This window comes from Geotrypetes seraphini, chromosome 15 (assembly GCF_902459505.1).
Source record: "Geotrypetes seraphini chromosome 15, aGeoSer1.1, whole genome shotgun sequence".
Taxonomy (NCBI): Eukaryota; Metazoa; Chordata; class Amphibia; order Gymnophiona; family Dermophiidae; genus Geotrypetes; species Geotrypetes seraphini.
In genome coordinates, this window is record NC_047098.1 from 38232491 (window position 1) to 38253152 (window position 20662).

Below are 20662 nucleotides of genomic sequence, written 5' to 3' on the forward strand. Positions count from 1 at the left end.
ATCAGAAAGACACCTTCAACTCGCATGTAGAAGGAAAAATTGAGGAACACAGAGCAAAGATAGGGGAGGCGGAGCTGAGTAATGTAGATGATACCTTCTACATAACTTGCGATTAGAGGCGAATAAACTACTGGTTCACGACTCATATGCTTTTTGCACTTGAGGCTGTGATAGTGAGGAGTGGCATGAAAATGATTCCTGTCTGTACTGAGTACATGACTACATAGACCCTGGCAGTGGTGTAATAAGGGTAGGATACGCCCGGGGTGGTGGCACCCCCCATGCCTCCACTCCTTACGCACCCCCCCTGCTCATTCCCACCACCCATTCCACACTTGTGCTCTCCTTCCCTACACCTACACCCACGTACCTCTAAATCTTCACCAGCATGAGTGACTTCGGCAGCATGCTCCTCGCACCAGAGTTGGATTTCCTTCTGACGTCACTTCCTGACCCTGTGACTCGGAAGTGATTCAGAGGGGAACCAGACTAGTGCGAGCAATAGGCAGAAGTTGCTCACGCTAGAGAAGATAATACAGAGGTATGGGGTGGGGTGGAGGGATGGCACGAGCATAAATCACTCTTAAAGCTCTTTATACTGATACGACCAAATATTCACAATACTCAGAGAAAAGGATCTGGCCACTCTGGCACCTCTTACTCCAGGAACTTACTCTGTGATGCTTTCTTGGCTGTTCAGACTCTGGCTATCATTCAGTGGAAACCTAATGGACAAGAAATATAGCACACAATGGGTGTTAGTAGGGGCTCATGTGCTAATGACCACATACTGATGAGAAAATTAGCATATGGCCATTAATGAGGAAAATAGGAAAATCAGACATTTTACCTTGGCAGTAAAAATTGCCTTAGTGCGCAGGAATGACTCATGAAAGATATGCTAAGGGCACTTTCTACTATAGTTGGTAAAAGGGCCCCTGAATATATATAATCCTGAAATAATTACTTGGGGCCCAAGCTTAGGTCATATATGGTAATAAAGTTTGTTAAGTTTAGCACTCCTTGTCACTCAAGTTTTAATGCATCTCACGAATTAATAAAGTTTTAATCCATAAATAGAGGCATGAAATCCCAGTAAAAATGTGCACCCCAGCACAAAAATCCCATTTAAGTGGCTTGGTTATTACTCTTCAGTGCAAAGAGGTGGGTCAGAGATGGAGTAAAGTTAACTCACTTTTCTGGAATCAGGCCTAGATTCACTAAGCTTACCTTAGGGATTCGATCCGCGGCCGTGTCTTCACGGGCGACCGATTCCCCAAGCCTCCTCATGCAAATTAATGCAATCAGAGGCACACCTCACAGCGACTGCACGGATCGCTGCAGAGCGATCCAGACGTATGCGAAGACCATCTTCTTTGCCTGTAGATGGTCTGCGCATGCGCTTGCTGTCCGTCTCTGCTCCCGTGCTCAAGACAGTAATGTCTCTGCTCGCTTCTATTATTGCAGGGCGTTGCAGCTGCTTTGGGGACTGCTGTGTGTGTGGGTTGGAGTTGGGAGACTCAGAAGTGGGAGCTGGCAAAGGAGAGTTGCCTGGAGACTCTGCAGACCTTTGGACGTTGGTGGCGGGTGATATAGCGCCAAATGCCAGGGGAGAGCCTCCAATCCCCAGAATCTCCAGTAGCAAATGGGTTTCTGTGTCCAGAGGAACGATGTAGCAGATATGTGAAACCTTGCCCAAATGTTTGGTTTTAAACGTGGTTTTAACCTGCAGTTATAAAGTGGGCTGCACTGCAGCGTGTTCTGGAACAGAACACAGAACGCCGTAGTGCATTAAACCCGCAGGTTACAACCACGGGCTCACACTGCACTGCAGGAGAGTCAGGGCAGCAGGGATCCAGAGTCGGAGCGGCAGAGAGCAGGGCGGTTTGGGGGGAAGTTTTATTGGATTGCAGGGCTGGGATTTCATGGCAGCATGGAGCAGGAGAGTCAGCAGCGACGTGAGCAACTGGTCCTCAGCAGTCGTTTCTGTTTGGATCGGGCAACCCAATTGGTGTTCCTTCATTGGTTTAGTGCCTTCCTACTTATGCATGCATTTCCCCTCATTTGCATGCTTGGATCGGATCGGGTGTAGACAGGATCAGCCAGAAGGTTAGTGAATCGGGTCGGGGTCGCAGGCTGGTCGGGACATGATCGGTGGGCTTAGTGAATCTAGCCCTTAATTTTAGCCTATGGTACTGTGTCAAAGTGGGTCCTGGATCTGGAGATCTGGATTATGGGGTTCCTGCATTTGAGTCTCCTGTGTTCAAGGTGAACCACTGCACCCGAGAATCCTAAGTTCAAGGACCTCTCTGGTACAATGCTATACCAACACTAGGCCCAAAAATATGAGTTAACCGTACATCTTCTCTGACCCAGTAGTTACTTTTAAGGCATTACAAACCACCACCACCCCACTCCAGAAATAAGCTGAACATTGCAGTACCTGAATTATGGATGCTTGAGTCAGAGGGGCTCTGCTCTGGGACCTTTCACATATCTACTTACCCCCATTCATTTAGTAATCCAACTTCACTCATCTAACTACACTCATGCAACAACTTCTCCGTCTATTAACTACAACTGGATACCTTGGCAGATCTGGCATCCAGGTTCCATCCTGGCTAAGGCGGAACTCATCCTTTTGGAATAAGCCCCACCAAATCTAAAGCCTTCTTCCCTCTACTATCCTCTCAGCCACATATTGAGATTCTAGAGCACTGACTGCTCTGGAGTTCTGCATGTGGAGTGGGCAGGATTTCAATGGCTACTTACCTTGGAGTTTCTGAATTTCAATTTCCTACTTAAAAACCTACATATTTCCTATCACGAAACACAAAAAAAGACTGGAACATAAGAATTGTTAAACTATTTAGCTCATTATCCTGCTTCCAACAGTGGTCAATCCAGATCACAAAAGCCTGACAAAATTCCAAGAAATAGCAAGATTTAGGGTTACCAGATTTCACCAGCAAAAAAAAAAAAAAAAAAAGAGGACATGGGGCCCCGTCCCATTCTACCCTCAGCCCCTTTTCTGGACATCTGGTAACCCTAGCATGATTCCATGTTATCGACTCTATGGATAAGCAGTGGCTTTCCTCAAATCTACCTTACTAACTATGGACTTTACCTCATGAATGTGTCCAAACCTTTTTTACAACCAGGTATGCTAACTACTTTTAACACATCCTCTGGCAACAAGCTTAACTATGGGGGTCTTTTACTAATGCATGCTAGCCAAATGCTAACACGTCCATAGAATATAATTGGCACGTTAATTCAGCTAGCACGACATAGTAAAAGACTCCCTATATGTTGAGTGGAAAAATATTTTCTCCCATTTGTTTTAGAAACATTACTAGGTAACTTCATGGACTGCCCTCCCCCCCTAGTTTTTGTACTGTACTATAGGAGGGGTGTTAATTTAAAGAAAAGTTCTACATCAGTGGAATAAGCTCATCATGAAATTTACTGTTAGTCCAATATAAAAGGTATTATCTTCATTAATCCAATATAAAAGATGATATCTTCATTAATCCATAATTAATGCATACCTAGAATCCAGCTGTTCTTCAAAGCAACATTGATCCTCGATAGGAGGCATAAGATCTTCTTCCCTGCAGATTTAATAAGATTTTAAGAGTCACTCGAGAGCTTTGATAGTGAGGAGTAACATGCGAATGATTCCTGAAAGTGCTGAGCTTGCTGCTACGAAGATTGATTTTGAGGGTTAAATAAAGGTTGGTAGTACCACCAGAGGCAGACAGGGAAGTGTGTCCTAGTGTCCTACTTCTACCCCAGGGCACTGTGGCACTAATTTTCAAAGAGTGTAAGATTTGCAAATATTTACCCTAGTTTTCAAAGTTAAAATTATGGGTATTCTTAGGGCTCTTTTTACGACGGCGCGGTAGCGGTTTAACGTGCGTAATACCGTGTACTAAACCGCCAGCCGTGCTAGCCACTACCGCCTCCTCTTGAGCAGGCGGTAGTTTTTAGGCTAGCGTGGGGGTTAGCACGTGACGAAAAGTCGCGCGCGCTGAAGCCGCTAACGCGGCTTCGTAAAAGGAGCCCTTAGCCTTTGAAAATTACCTGCTGCAATTACTCGCACGCATTTGCACTTACTAAGATGTGCAGGTAGCTTTTCCAGAGACATTTACAGGAATAGTTTTGAGGAAAAAAAAGTACATAGGGAATTGAAAACCTTGCTCCGACCCCCGCCCCTAGAGAACGCCCCTGAAAATTGCAGGTAAAAATATACAAGTAGAGGGTAATTTTATAACAGGGTCTCCATGATAAAAATTCAAAAAGGTGCCTATTTTAAGCCTATTTTACAAAAACAATATACTGTAGCAGCCAGTGAGCTTTTATAAAAGCAGCCCAGAGAACCAGCTATAAATCATCACACTCAAATTTACACCTGCTCTGTAAAAGCTGTATGTTTGTACTCTATGGTATGCGGCATGTATTGTGTAAAATGCAGATGTCCATTGCAACGTAACACTCTCTCGGCCCAAAGAATGCCTCTGGATACACATAATCACCCTCTTTTTGACAATATGCACCTACATGCAAGTATTCAGTTGTGCAGTTGTTTAAGAACTGTTTTCCACCTGTGATATATGCTTTACATGCAGAAAATGCCTTATACAATTACCCCCCATATATCTGGTAGACAGTTTTATAACAAACCATTGCTGCAGAAAAGCACATTTTTATTTAAAACTTATACCGTCTAATAACTAGGCAGTTTTGTCTTATAAAATCATCCGGGGGGGGGGGGGGGGGCATAATTTTATAAAATGTTTCTGCATGCAAAACATAGTTTTGCAAAAAGCAATAGGAACTTATGTGAAAATAATTTTTGAGTAATACCAAGATCCATGAAAAATACCAACATCAATCCTTATGATTAACAATAACAATTCCAGATGAAGTATGCTCAGTTTTGAACAGAAAACAATCCCACTCTCCTCAAAGAAACCCTCCCTACTCTCTTCCCTCTACCACTCCCAAACGTCCTCGAAATTCTATAAAATTGCTCTGGGATGTTAATGTATGAAAGTATGTGCTAAGAACACATAGTAAACACCAAAAGGTTCAACAGGACAGAGAACCCACGGGTATAGAACAGTCCAAAAGGAAGTGAGAACGGACACTGAAGATCACTGATGTAAAACCAACTTGTTTATTTCATAAGAGGACACAAGCAGAAGCTATGGACCTGACTGCACTGTGTTTCAACGTCTGAGGAACGCCTGCATCAGGGGTCACTCGGCCCAACTAACATGCCAGAGTAACCAAAATCACTGAAAAGCTATGGAAGTGGAGTGTTTATTGTCTGTTCCCACTTTCTTTAGTACTAAGAACACATAGCACAGACTTTTTTACGCTGTATATGCACACCTATATTCTTGAGGACAGAGATTGAATGGAAGAGGTCTGAAGGTGCAAGAGCTGATTCATTTTGGCCGACTTTGGCAAAGGTATAAATATCCATGTTATAAAGCAGGACTTCCCAAACAAGTTATGCACGGTCGCATTCCTCATTTGGGGTTGCAACCTGATGGAGCAAACTCAGAAGTACATGGGTGCATAACAATTTGCTTCAGCAAGGCTGCAGACAATGCTGTGGCCACGATCATGAAGCTGCTGCCCAAAAAAGAATGGTAAGTGCTGTTATAAAAGCAATTAAGGGCTTATATTGCCTTTCTGAAATAGCTGTAACATATGCAACAATGTGAATTGACAGTCTAGGTACCCCATTTTAAAATTACTCTCTATATGGGGTAATGGCCAAGCACATCTTCTGAACTTTGTTCAAGTCCAGTAAGTCCTTGGAACTGGCACTAGTAAGTAGAAATCTCAAATACAGGGCAAACATTAATAGGACCAAGAAAACTGCTGAAAGGCCCACTAGTAGTGAAATGTAACTTTGCAGTTTACGATTTATTGGACTTGCTATACAGCTCTTCTTGAAAGCACAACAAAGGGTTTACCTCATTAAAATTAAAAACAATTATAAGAAGGAAAGGAACACCATTTTGGCACAATTCTTACTCCAAAATAACTGTTAATCAATAGCTGTTAATCACTAGCTCTTAACTCTGTTTATTTCACTCAAGTTATACCATCTTTTAATCATTGTAAACCATATAGAACTTCACGGTCCTGTGATAAATAAAATGTTATTATTATTATTATAAGAATAGCCACACTGATTCAGACCAATGGTTCATCTAGCCCAGTATGCCTGGACAAATACCTTGCATATACCCAAATAGTAGCAACATTTCATGCTACTGATCCTAGGGCAGGCAGCAACTTCTCCCTATGGACTTTTCCTCCAGGAACTTGTCAAAACCCCTTTTAAACCTAGCTATGCTAACTGCTGTTACCTCATCATTTGGCAATGAATCTAGAGTTTAACTATTCTTTGAGTGTCAAAATTTCCATGTAACTTCATTGAGTGTCCCCTAGCTTTTGTACTTTAAGAGTAAAAAAATCAGTTCACTTTTACTCATTCTACACCACTCAAGATTTTGTAGACCTCACTCATATCCCCCCTCAGCTGTCTTTTCCAAGCTGAAGAGCCCTAACCTCTTTAGCCTTTCCTCATATGAGAGGAAATCCATCCCCTTTATCATTTTGGTCACACATCTTTGAACCTTTTCTAATTCCGCTGTATCTTTTTTGAGATACAACAAAGAAAAAGAAGACCCAATAATCCACAGTGAAAACAATCCACCGATAAAAACAAAAAACTGTAGATACAGATGTTCTGGAATTGATTTATTGTACACTGTCATATAGAACCATTAAAATACAATGATAAAAATCCAAACGGACCCTACACAGTCCGTGTTTCGGCGAACACGCCTTCCTCAAGGGTCCTAAAAGGCAGAGGTAATGATAAATAATGATGAACGAAAAAAAGAAAAGATGAAAAGATAGTGACTTTGGTGCTGACCTAGAGCATGCATATTAGTGTCTAAACTTGACTACGGGATAAAATGAGTGAGCCAAGTGTGATCATGCTAAAAAGGAAAACTTGAAACATCAACAAGAGACATGAGAGGAAAAAAGTGCCGAAAAAGGCTAAGAAAGTAAAGTGCATTTGATAACATCAATTTTCATTTTATAGTGTCATAATGTCCTTTAATGAAATGATTTGTCCAGCAACCTGATAGCTTTGATTGTCCTGTTGCTTTAGAAATAAATCATTTTATTCTGTTGTTTCAACTGCATTATTCCATGTGTTTATGTCTTATGGCTACTTCATGGCTAGTTCATGTTTAAAATATGGTATTTTTTTACATAGTTTAAAGATCATAGACTGTTTTCAGTCCAATTCTTTATATGTGCGTTTGCAAACCATTGGTATGCATAATGGCTTTTCTCTATTACATTGTGTCACATACCTCTTTAAATTCAGACACGCACCACGGTTGCTTTATCCACTTATCTTTTCATTTTTATGGTTTTTCTTAGGCACGTTACAGATTTTAGTTCTTAATCGTAAACTCTAATATATACCATGGCATTTTACTTTCTCAGCCTTTTTTTGGCACTTTTCTCCTCTCATGTCTCTTGTCGATGTTTCAAGCTTCCCCTTTTAGCATGATCACACTTGGCTCACTCGTTTTATCCCGTAGTCAAGTTTAGACACTAATATGCATGCTCTAGGTCGGCAAAAACAAAAACAAAAACTGTGGATACAGAGGTTTTGGAGATAATTTATTAAACACTGACATATAAAACCATGAAAATTCAATTTAAAAAGTACAACGATAAAAAATACTGTGATAAAAATCCAACCGGACCCTACACGGTCCGTGTTTCGGCGAACATGCCTTCCTCAGGGGTCCAATGGTTTGCAAACTCACATATAAAGAATTGGACTGCAAACAGTCTATTGTCTTTAAACATGTGAGCAAAGAACACCGCAGACAAGCTTCTTATCTTTTCATCTTTTCTTTTTTTGTTCATCATTATTTATCATTACCTCTACCTTTTAGGACCCCTGAGGAAGGTGTGTTCGCCGAAACATGGACCGTGTAGGGTCCGTTTGGATTTTTATCATTGTACTTTTTATCATTGTATTTTTATGGTTCTATATGACAGCTTACAATAAATCAATTCCAGAACATCTGTATCCACAGTTTTTTGTTTTTATCAGTGGATTTTTTTTAGATACAGCAATAAGAATTGAATGCAATACTCAAGATGAGGTCGCACTTGGAGCAATACAAAGCCATTATAATATTCTTGGTCTTATTTACCATCTCTTTCTTAATAATTCCAAGTATCCCGTTTGCTTTTTTGGCCACCACTACACACTGGGCAGAAAATTTCAGCATATTGTCCACAATGACACCTAGAACTTTTTCTTGGTTGGTGACTCCTAAGGGGAGTCAGCAAAGGGGTAGGAATAGTCAAGCTGCTTCAAGCCATCTTCTTACTGGGTGATAAAAGCCTTCTGTTACAGATAGGTCTTCAAGTTTATTTAAAATTTCTTATACCGTCTAATCAGACTTCTAAGAGGTGTACAAAATCATAAAAACATACATCAATACAAACTTAAAATGACAAGGTATCTCTAGGGATGACTACTACATTCAAAGACATTAAAACCTTGACAAACAGGAACAGAAGGTAAGAAGGCGAGAACTACAATATTCAAAGTAAAGGGAACGAATAGGGGAAAAACAATAGGAAGGGTTGCTAAAGGTAAAATCATATTGGGTTGCCCTTACAAGGGCGGTTAGGTCTCAAAGGCCTCAAGAAATAAAAATGTTTTCAGCTTTGTCTTGAATTGACTAAGGGCTCATTTTACAAAGGTGCGTTAGGGCATTAACACGTGGAATAGTGCGCGCTAGCCGCAATCACCTCCTCTTGAGCAGGTGGTAGTTTTTCGGGTAGCGCGCACTATTCTGGTGCATGCACTAAAAACGCTAGCGCACCATTGTAAAAGGAGCCTTAAGAATTGATTCTTCACGTAAATAAGCCGGGATAGAATTCCATAGAGAGGGAGCAGTCACTGTAAAGATTTAATTTAATTCTTATATACCGCTAATAACCGTGAGGTTTCTAAGCGGTTTACAAAAATGATGCATTACAAAGACACAATAGATAAAAATAAATAAGATAGGTACTTGGAAAATTTCCTTAAGATGGTCAACCTCATTGTGTTTATGTACTTTAATGACGGGATAGAAAGAAGATTCTAAAGCTGAAGATCGAAGAGTCTTAGAGGGGTTATATGGAATAAGGAGTCTATCAGTGAATTCTGGCTGGTTATTTTGGCGGGTTTTAAATGTTAGTAAAAGGATTTTATAGGTGATTCTATGTTCTACCGGTAACCAGTGTGCTTTGTGTAAGAGGAGAGTAACATGATCTTATTTTTTTGGCATTAAATATCATTTATACTGCAGTACTATCTGGAGTTAACATCATTTTGAATTTAATGACTGATGTATTTAGTGTTCTGTATGCAGGGAATTACAAAAAAAAAAAAAGGGGTACACACAGTAGCGTACCAAGGGAGGTTGGTGCCCAAGCAGCGACTGAGGAAAAGGACTGAGCGGAAGCTGATTAAAACAGAATCCAGCATGACGTCAAAAGACGCACGCGACAGAAGACTCAAATAATAGTATTCCATTCAACAGTCTCATTCATGCTGTTTGGAAATACGGAGTTCATGTCATAAATCAGGAATTGTTCTCTATATTGTATGTAGCGTAACTTGTTACCAACAAATGTTTCTGGAATGGATTCTAAAATAAACCAATGAAGTTGTTCAAAGGTACGAGCAAATTGCAGGCAATGGGACACCATGGGAGCTGTAGTTGTAGTTGTGTTTAATTTACTCCTATGCTCTATGAGGCGTACTTTCATCTTTCTTGTAGTGCGTCATACATAGATTAGCCCACAGTCAACCACCCGGCCCTCGCTAGGGTAGCCGTAGTGCTGTGGCGGGCGACTACGCTGAGACAAGCGCGCCACTCAAATTGGAGAAAGGCCCTTCAGGATGAGAATGCCCCCAAACTACAAAAGTCAGGTTCCTTGAAAATTCAAGCAGCAAAGAAAACACCTCAAACAGTTCTGGCTTTCAAAAGAAAAGTTCAGGTTTATTATATCACCTTTCTCCAAGGGTGGAAAGCTCAGACTCAGGTAAGTTCATGTAGTTTAAACCGGCTTCATTATCAAGCTCAAAAGAAGAGAAAAAATAAACTTCACTGGCTTTTAACACTGCAGCCAAAGTTTAGTAAGTCTCCAAGAGTCCAAATCCTTCTGGGCTGCCTTACTCCCAAGCAGGCCCAAAATTATCAACAACCTCCCCCCCCCCCCCCCCAAATTCTCAAAGGAAAAAATAAAACACTATAACAGTGCTTTTGGCTGGCAACAGGCCACAACCCAGCAAGGTGCCCGGACTTCACTAGTGCAAAGTCCTCTTCACCAGGCCCTAGCTTATAATACAAGAGTCAATCTTTTATCAAGGTTTGTCACAGTAACTCAGTTTCTTTGCCTACTTTACACCAGCATTGGCAGGTGCTTGCTCCACAGAACTAATTGCGGGGCCTAAAATTGCTGTGTTTTCTTGAAATTAATTTTTCTTTGATGGCACAAAAATTATCCCTCAAAAAAGAATTTTCCCACACAGATCTCACAGCACACACACTCCACAACTTCTTATATTTCCCCAGCAATACCATATACTTTCAGGTGTTGAAAACAAACAAACAAAAAAAAGAAACTGTCCCAGCAGTCCTTTGCTAACAGCTTGCTAAAACTGCCAGCAGTACAGGCCTTTTCAGAAATTCAGAAAGCAGGCCTCAGTCTTTCTCAAATTCAAAAGGAAAAAACCCCCACAAAATGGTTACTTGCCAACCACCAATAGGTTCACTTCCATTGCCTTTGAAAGTACAGGCTCAGGCTCTGGCTCTGGTTCAGTAACCTCAATTCTTTTAAACTCTGAACATGGCTCTGGGGTCTGTGGCTCCTCAGGACCCTGCCATTCCATACAGTCGTCGTCTTCTTCTTCTACCCTGCCGCTTGGCTTGGAGAGCTTTCTGCAGCCACTGCTTAGCTTCTGTAAGCTAGGCTTAAGTTTAGCAGGGCCACACCCTAGCCTAGCTGAGAGGGAAGCAGGCTTCAGCTCCCTCTGGCTCCCCGGGTGGTCACCTATGAGAATTTCCTGCTGTCTCAATATTTTAAACTCTGAACATGGCTCTGGGGTCTGTGGCTCCTCAGGACCCTGCCATTCCATACAGTCATCTTCATCTTCTACCCTGCCGCTTGGCTTGGAGAGCTTTCTGCAGCCACTGCTTAGCTTCTGTAAGCTAGGCTTAAGTTTAGCAGGGCCACACCCTAGCCTAGCTGAGAGGGAAGCAGGCTTCAGCTCCCTCTGGCTCCCCCCCTCGTGGTCACCTATGAGAATTTCCTGCTCTCTCATAGAAGGGCTCTACCTAAGCTTAGGCTGGGGATAGACAGCTCTGGGTGCAATGAACTGCTTTCTATTGTATGATTGTTTTTTCTTCCTGCCTGGAAGCACTGTTTCTCTCTTTTCCTGGGTATCAGGGCTGACTGCAAGGTCTGGACTGTCACAACACGGACAAACTACAACATACACAGCCCAAGAAGTGTTACATGTGTTTTTTTGTTTTGGCTTGTATATTTTCTTCGGCCTGGGATGTACCCATGAGGAGCATGTTAAAGAAGTGTCACATTGACTGCATTCACCACACAGGGCATGATCCACATCAGCACTGTTGTCTTCATGAGACTGGGATATCTTATGTTGATTGTGTTAAAGAAAATCCCCCAGATTTCTAGTTCTTTTATATGCGATGCACTACTTCATGAGAATACACACACGTGGGTAGACGCTATGATGGTGTGTAGCATTGAGTGATTACTCAAGCATGGGGTGAAGCATTGTTCACTTTTTGCATCCACCTACTTATCAATCCACACTGAGGTCTCCCATAACAAAAAACATAAAATTTACACATTGTTATTATTGTTTATTGCAAGGAACAGGCATTAGTTTTCCCTTAAACATAATTCTCTTGAGAACTTGTTTTGGTCTTCAAACTAGGATTTGGACATCATATTGATGATGCCCCTCCATATACCTTGGGGTTAGGGGGCTAGTCTTAGTTGTATCATATCTTTTAGGCATAATTGCTCAAAAGTTAATTTTAATTACAGGGTCCTGGTTAAATTTGGCTGAGTAATCAGCATATCAGCAATCCTGCTCAGTGATCAAAAGAAGTATTTTGCATCATTCAGGACCTCACAAAGATTGGTGTGTGAATCTTGATTGTATGAAAAGGGCAACCATATGCCATCTAAAAGACCAGCTTTATGCCATTATTGTTTCTTATGCCTGCTTACCCTGACAGCAGAGGATTTTGAACCACATCTGAGTTAAAATATGAATTCTGCTTTTCCATCTGAATTTCTTCATACCTAAAAAGAAAGAAAGAAGGGTTACCCACAAGAATGACAACTTGAATTTAGAGAAGGGAAATCTTGCCTCACCAATCTACTACTGTACATTTCTTCGAAGGAGTGAATAAACACATGGATAAAGGTGAGCTGGCTGATATTGTGTATTTGAATTTTCAAAAAGCATTTGACAAAGTACCTCATGACAGACGTCTGGGGAAATTAGAGTCATGGGATAGGAGGTAATATGATAGAAAACAGAGAGTAGGGTTAAATGGTCAATATTCTCAATGCAGAAGGGTAAATAGTGGGGTTCCCCAGGGGTCTGGGCTGGCACTGCTGCTTTTTTTAAACATGCTTATCAATGATCTAAAGATGGGAACAAGTAACGAGGTAATTCAATTTGCTAATGACACAAAGTTGTTCAAAGTTGTTAAATTGCAAGAGGATTGTGAAAAATTGCAAAAGGACCGTGCAAGACTGGGCGTCAAAATGGCAGATGGTGTTTAATGTGAGAAAGTGCAAAGTGATTCATATGGGAAACTATAGCTGAAGGTACCTTTTAAGATAAGGCCCTCCTTTAGTAGTGCAGAGACTTGAGCCAGAGACTGAAGAGATTTAAAAAGGCTTTTATTAAACAAGCATATATGCTGGACTTCTGGGCAGAACTGGCTGCATAAACAGAAGACCCTGAGGATCTCGGACACCAAAGTTATATAGTGTCCTAACCAGTTCAAACCAGTTCTAACCAGCTCTGACCAAAAGGTAACAGCAGAGAGAAAAACAAAACCATAAATCCATCCTATAATCTATACATCAATGGCTAGCTAACATCTACATTCCTTTGCCTCCTGGCTGTACCAGGCACTAAGACAGATACATAGAACAGGCCTGCATGCATACGTGATTTCTCAGAGCAGTAAAATGGAGTCACAGGTTGCTGTTTTTAGTTTTACTACCCACTGATCTAAGATGGAGTTTTTCATATACACCGTGACCCAGCTATGTCAGCTAGCTAGGGATCCTTCATTCCCAACTTTTCTTCTGTAGGCTAGCTGACTAGCTGGGTTACGGGAGGTCAGGGCCATCTGTATCAGAGGTGGGGACTGGGTGATAGGAGGAAAGGGCCAGGACTAGAGCGGTGGTACTTTTGTCAATCGTAGTCCTAATAGTACGGTTAAGGGTTTTCAATAAACATGGTAACAGGCAAGGAAGAACACAAAGTATGACAGAGAATACCAGGAAAATTATGGTGAGGGCTTTAAAGAGTCCCGGTTTGGAGGCCCAATCAGTCAGTGAGTTGAGTCCAAACATATCAGCAGAAAAACCCTTCCAAGTCTGGACAGGAACGTGAGCTAATCTGGTAATCTTGTCTATGACCTCTTCAACCACAAATCCTTCATCATCCAGTTGTAGACAGCAGTTGGAAAGATTGAATTTGCCACATACCCCTCCTTCAGCGGCCAATAGATAGTCTAAGGCCAGTCGGTTCTGATAGATGGCGGTACGCATCATAGTGTTCGCTTTGGCCAAGGCTCCCAGGGCCCTAGCTGTTTCATTGGTGATAACTTCTAAAACCGCCTGCAGTCGTATGAGGCGGTTAAGCATGTAGATTGGGGTCCGGTACCCAAACATACCATCATCAGCCCAAGTAGCAGGACCGTAGACAGCAATGATGCGCTCCGGGGGCCAAGTGTCTTCCCATTTACCAATTTCCAAACTTCTTTCAGAACGGGCCCGTTGATCGAATACTGGGACAGCCAGATGTTCTCCTTCGGATAACGGGAGGAGGAAGAAGGCTGGTTTGATAGTGCCCAGAACACAAGTGCCAGTCCAATTTGAGGGTAGAGTGGGGTATGCCATTTTCCCACAGATCCAGTAGTATCCTTCCGGTGCAGCCCAAGGGGCAGAAGCAGGCAGGTTGAGGTAGACATTTAATGTGGTAGCATTGCCAGTAGTATTCCATCGTCTGGGTATTTTTAACTTAGGATCTCCGGTCCAATAAGTCCATCCGGGCTGAGAGGTACTGTTTTTAGTCCATAAGGATTGGCACTGCAGGTGTCCAACACGAGTGGTAAAGGATGGTCCGAGACGCTGTATGCAGTGTTTTGCCAGAATGGAGTTTTTCAGGGGCCAGCTGGGTGCCCCTGCAGACATAACAGTTTGTCAGATTTAAGGTGGCTCCTATGGTTTCAGCGAACTGTATGAAAAGGTTGCGGGTGGTGGCAGAGGGCACAAAGTCTTGTTGGTCAAGTTTCATATGTTCATAAAAGTCGGGAAACACAATGCTGTGTTGTTCAGGGATCCGGTGTCTCTCAACGAGTTTGATGTGTAAGACAGTACCAGGGTCTGTGCCCTTACCATATATCTGTAGGCCCACAAGATAGCGAGCTTTCCGGAGGCTATCATCGAGGTTCCATTTAAACGGCTGTAGGATAGTGAAGTTAAGTGGGTTACAGTTCTGGAGGCCACAGTCAGAGGTAGTCACCCATTTTGGATAATATGGCTCGGGTGGTAGGCAGTCGGGTCATACCCCAAGTAGCCCAGGATACACATCTCCAGTAGTTACAGTAGTAGTGTTCGGAAGAACCTTCACAGTGGGACGGCTTCTGTCCCGCCAGGCACATGTATTTATCATTGTGCATATATTCCCTCCTCCATGCTAGGGCACCACAACGTCCAAGGAAGGTGGGGTTCTTGTCCATGGCATGGCAAGCATCAAAGAGGACTGAGGCCGGGACATGGGGATTAGTGACCAGGGTTTGTTGAATCAGGGGGCCCTGATCCCAGACTGACCTGACCTCTATCCAAGTATCCCTATTAGTTGCTTTGGGGTCGAAACAGATCTGTGAATCTCCATTATTACATATAGAATATTCAACCTTGTTATATATATATACAGGGGTCACTAGTTGACCCTTACACTCATAATTAGTTTGAAATCTAATAACATTTTCCGTTTTGCCCCCATTGTCCACTAGTGCCACACAAGGGGCACACCCAGGCGTGGGAGGGGTAGGGGACATGGACAATGTTGGCAAGACGTAAATCACAAGCAGTAAATATACAACAGAGTTCATATTAAATATCTTGTCAGATCTCCGGATCAGACGTGCGTGATTACTCTTCCAGAGTGTGGGGTAGCCGCGTGATTTTCAGTTGAAGGTCAGTAGGCCCTTTTTCACAAATATACTCAGCAGCGGGCTTCACACGGCTGTAGTGAATCCAAGACTCGTGGCGGGACAATTTGACAGCTGTGGGAGAAGCAAGTAAGACAGTGAAAGGCCCTGTCCAAAGGGGTTTCAGCGGTTCAAATGGGGACAACTGATTGCGTTTACCTGGGGTACAGCGGATGCAAAATAGAACAGAAGGGATCAGTTTGGGCCATGGCAGGCGGCTTTCTTCTGCCGCTTTGCCGAGGAGGGTTTTAATAGTTCTATTGATGCGTTCAACTTGGCCAGAGCTCTGGGGGTGATAGGCCGTATGTAATTTCCAGGTGATTTGCAGAGCCCGAGAGACAGCTTGTGTGACTTGTGATATGTAGGCGGGGCCATTATCGCTGCCAATCACTAGGGGCAGGCCATAGCGAGGGATGATGTCATGGAGTAAAACCTTTACTATTTCCCTACTTTTCTCTGTGCACACTGGGTAGGCCTCTGGCCACCCAGTGTGGGAATCAATGAAAACCAGGAGGTAACGGAACCCATGGGAGGGGGGCAAGTGGGTAAAATCTGTAGAGAGGACTTGCATGGGGTGTGAACCGATAGGCTGGTGACCAAGAACGGAGGGTCTGACAGAAGAGGGGTTGTGTCGGAGGCAAATGACACAGCGGAGCAGAACATGGGAGATGAGTTGAGAGAGATTCGGGATATAGAAATTCTGTCGGAGAAGAGTGCGGAGGGCTGGGTTACCGGCATGAGAAAAATCGTGTGCACGTTGGACAACAGTGAGGGCCAGGAGTTGTGGAACATACAGGAGGGTATAGTAATCCATCCGGATGGGAGGGTGCAATGGCCAGGTTGCTGCGTGGCCCACTTGCGCTCGGGGTCAGTGTACTGGGGGGAAAGGGAATGAAGGAAAGGTTGAGGGGAGGAAAGGAATAACAGAAGAGGGGGTGTGGGCGGACCTTGGAGGGCCGCCTGGCGAGCCGAGCGGTCAGCCAAGGCATTACCGCGGCTGATGAAATCACGGAGGCGACGGTGGGCCCGGCAGTGCATGATAGAAACTTTGGAGGGTAGCAGGATAGCATCCAAAAGGTCCAGGATGAGTTGGTGGTGTTGGATAGGGGATCCAGAGGAGGTGAGGAAGGAACGCTGGCGCCAGAGGACAGCGTGGGCGTGAACAGCTAGAAAGGCAATTTAGATAGGAAAAAAAAACAAAAATGCAAAAAGGGAGAGAAAAATCTCCAAAAATGGCCAATGGTATAGTTGGTTTCCCCGGGGTACCCCACAAACCAAACAGATAGACAACACAAAGATTACAGGGCATAAACAAACATAGAAAACAGAAAAGGCGTGAAACTTTTCTTCCAGCTGGCAAGGATTCAGAGCTGAACTTAGATCTGCAGAGAAATGCACAGTTATACAAAAACAAACGTCCATCATAGCACGAATCATAATTGTGTGCACACAGTGGCAAAGTAAAGTGCGATATAACACATGGCATAATAATCACATAATCATAAAAGGCATCTATTAATGGTTATTGGAACATCCGAAAGAGAAAACGTAAGAATGTGATCACTCTGGCTTGGTGCCCTGCCAATTACATTCATAAGGCAGACAGGGACGCAACTGCTAGGGTGTGCTTCAATCTTGAAAAATAAGCAAAACTTACTAGGTAAAGTAAGATACAGTGTACAATGTTAAATATAGAGGTATTCTGAAGTATGGCAATGTCAATTCAAAGGGGAAAAAAAGAAACATGTTAAATGTTAAGTGCAAGGTCATTTCAAGGTTACTGAAAGCAGAACATTGTCCTCCTTCTCTGGGTAGAAAAAGGCTCATTGTAACAGGTCCAGAACAGCTCTGTATGTATGACTGCGAAGACAAAGAAGAGACATTTTAACGTGACACCACCCCTGAGGTCACTTAGCCATGTTCCCTGCAGGCAGACCTGGAACCCTTGTCTGCCACCTGGGTCCCGCTACACTCTGAGGAGTGGGCACTGCTGCAGACTAGATGTAGCTACTTTACTCTGCACTGTCCTTACATAATAACTACCCCCTTCCTCTGGAGTTTGAGCTACCAAGTTTATTTTAAAGGTATTTCTGTTTCCAATTGTATTTAGAATCAGATTGATAATAACACTTTATACAAACATGCATGGGAAGAAAGAATTCATAAAGAACACCAGGATAAAGACACAATACGGGAAAGCAAGGGAGACTGTTAGCACAAAAGAAGTAATCTCAATCCATCCGTTATCAATAAAACTCATTCATAAATCCAAGAAAGAATCCAATTCAAATTCTACTGCATATTATTTAAAACCCTACACGGAGACAGCCCATCATACTTGAACAATCGCCTCATCCAAGCACCTAGTACCAGACACAGAAAAACGCACTCCCCATTCATACCCCCCCCCAATCAAGGAAGTCAAAAGAACAAAACTACACGACGGCCTCCTAGCCACTCGAGCCGCAAGACTGGACAACCAGATCTCCAACCTTCTGATGACCACCCCAGACTATAGGACGTTCAGAAAGGAAATAAAAACCATACTTTTCAAGAAATTCCTGAAGCAGCAATAACATCACGACCTCTTAGCAACTCTAAAACTGACATTAGACCTACCCATTACCGCACTAATAATAACAAAAGAACCTCCACTACGACCACCTTTTAATTCTTTTACAAACCACCTCACCCACAACAACACGTTAAATGTTTATAAGATCTACAACTTACCTCTCTAGCTAATCATTGTAACTCTACTTTTTTTAATTAACCTTTTGTAATCCGCCTTGAACCGCAAGGTAATGGCGGAATAGAAATCCCTAATGTAATGTAATGTAATGTAATAAAGGGAAAAAAAAAAAATAAAAAAGTTGACCACATTACACCGCTATTGATTAAGTCCCATTGGCTACCTATTAGCCACCGAATTACTTTTAAGATATTATTCTTGGTTTTTAAAGTTCTAGCTTTCAATGAGCCTCAATTCATGTCTAGAATGATCATTCCTTATTATGCCCCTCGTTCTCTACGATCATCATCACAAGACTTATTAACTGTCCCTTCCTTAAAAATTATGGGTACAAGAAGAAATGACATGTTTTCTGTTACAGCGCCACAAACGTGGAATGCACTGCCACTTTACATCAGAAAAGAAAAAGATCTTATCTCTTTTATAAAACTCTTAAAAACTTTGTTATTTAACTTTGTACTTGTGTCTTAAAATTGTTTGTCCTCTAAAATGTGTTTTTTTTTAATTGTTCAGCGCTTAGAATGTTTGTATAGGCGATTCATCAAATAATAATAAAACTTGAAACTTGAACTTGAATTATCAAGCCCATGTTTAGCAAATATTTCAATTTTCAGAAAAATATGGATACTTAACCTCTATCATTGTTAGTCTTGTACTTTAAATCCCCCAACACTGGGATACAAAGGCAGGGATGTGCCAAACACAAATCCCACATGTCTGACAAACGGTTGCTTTTTTTTTTTTCTTTTTTTATTACCAGCAGACACCACTTTGACAACTGCGAGAACACGTAAACTATCTGGCTCAACTTTCTTTAAATTACTCACTGTCTGTAACAAATCCACTGCACGCAACATATATCTAAAATCACAGTCCTTATTCTCGTTCATCAGTGCGAACTCACATTCTTAATTCTGTCTTGATCCACATGCATTTTACCCTGTTAAGCAACTTACACTATCCTGTCTGCAACTTTCGGCAAAACAATCATGCTGGCTTGCTTTACCAACTTTTCCCAGGTTTCCAACCTAAATGCTATTTCCATCTCCCCGGGTAATTTCTCAACATCACCAATTTCTCGTTCTCTGTGTCTTGTCAGGTGTCCCCAGAGCTTTTGTTTTTTTTTTTTTTAATTTGACAAGTATGACAAAAAGTTGATTATATTCCAAATACTAAGCCTTTGACAACAATAAAAAGAAGGATGAAGAAAACAATAAAAAATCTTAGGGTCGCCATAATCGCCAGAAAAGGCAGTTGTAAAATATTTAAGCATGATCTGAAGGGGCTCGATGGTGTTCTGACCCATATTATACAATCTATATATGCACCCAACAAAAGTTCCAATTTCCAGAAACCAGAATCCTATATACCTCTCTGTGCTTCACAACTGATTAAGAAGTTACTAGACAGAAGAGATAGAGACAGGATAGAGAAGGAATCAACTTCTCACTTACCAAGACAGGTCCGGTACCGGCACAACAAAACCAGGAGCCAGAAATCTCCACCGATTCGTTCCTTCTCGAGGTGCAATCCGTTGTCTTCGACGAGAAAACCGTTCCTGGTCAACCACCAGGTTAATGCCGGCTATTACGGGTCTCGTAGGAGGCAAGGTTTGAAATCCTCCGAGGGAGACGATCGTGCCAAACAGGCTCAAGTCTGTAGATCAAGTCCCTGTTCGGCTGCGCCAAATGAAGGTACCTTTTAAGATAAGGCCCTCCTTTAGTAGTGCAGAGACTTGAGCCAGAGACTGAAGAGATTTAAAAAGGCTTTTATTAAACAAGCATATATGCTGGACTTCTGGGCAGAACTGGCTGCATAAACAGAAGACCCTGAGGATCTCGGACACCAAAGTTATATAGTGTCCTAACCAGTTCAAACCAGTTCTAACCAGCTCTGACCAAAAGGTAACAGCAGAGAGAAAAACAAAACCATAAATCCATCCTATAATCTATACATCAATGGCTAGCTAACATCTACATTCCTTTGCCTCCTGGCTGTACCAGGCACTAAGACAGATACATAGAACAGGCCTGCATGCATACGTGATTTCTCAGAGCAGTAAAATGGAGTCACAGGTTGCTGTTTTTAGTTTACTACCCACTGATCTAAGATGGAGTTTTTCATATACACCGTGACCCAGCTATGTCAGCTAGCTAGGGATCCTTCAATAGCTACGTGAGGCAGGTTTCCATGTTAGGAGTCACTGCCCAGGAAAAGGATTTAGGTGTCATCACTGAGGAAACATGGAATCCCTCAGCTCAGTGTGCAGTGGAAGCTAAGAAAG

General features: G+C 42.4%; 1 protein-coding gene across 1 annotated transcript in view; it reads right to left on the minus strand.

The window, feature by feature from the left end:
• LOC117349393 (transient receptor potential cation channel subfamily V member 3-like) overlaps positions 1 to 20662 on the minus strand; it is a 114265-nt gene that overhangs the window by 81722 nt on the left and 11881 nt on the right. The window contains exons 3-5 of the mRNA XM_033922818.1: positions 12394 to 12468; positions 3552 to 3614; positions 675 to 725 (exon numbers count right to left, since the gene is read on the minus strand). Of these exons, the coding sequence (XP_033778709.1) occupies positions 675 to 725; positions 3552 to 3614; positions 12394 to 12468 (189 nt within the window). The remainder of the gene's footprint in view (positions 1 to 674; positions 726 to 3551; positions 3615 to 12393; positions 12469 to 20662) is intronic.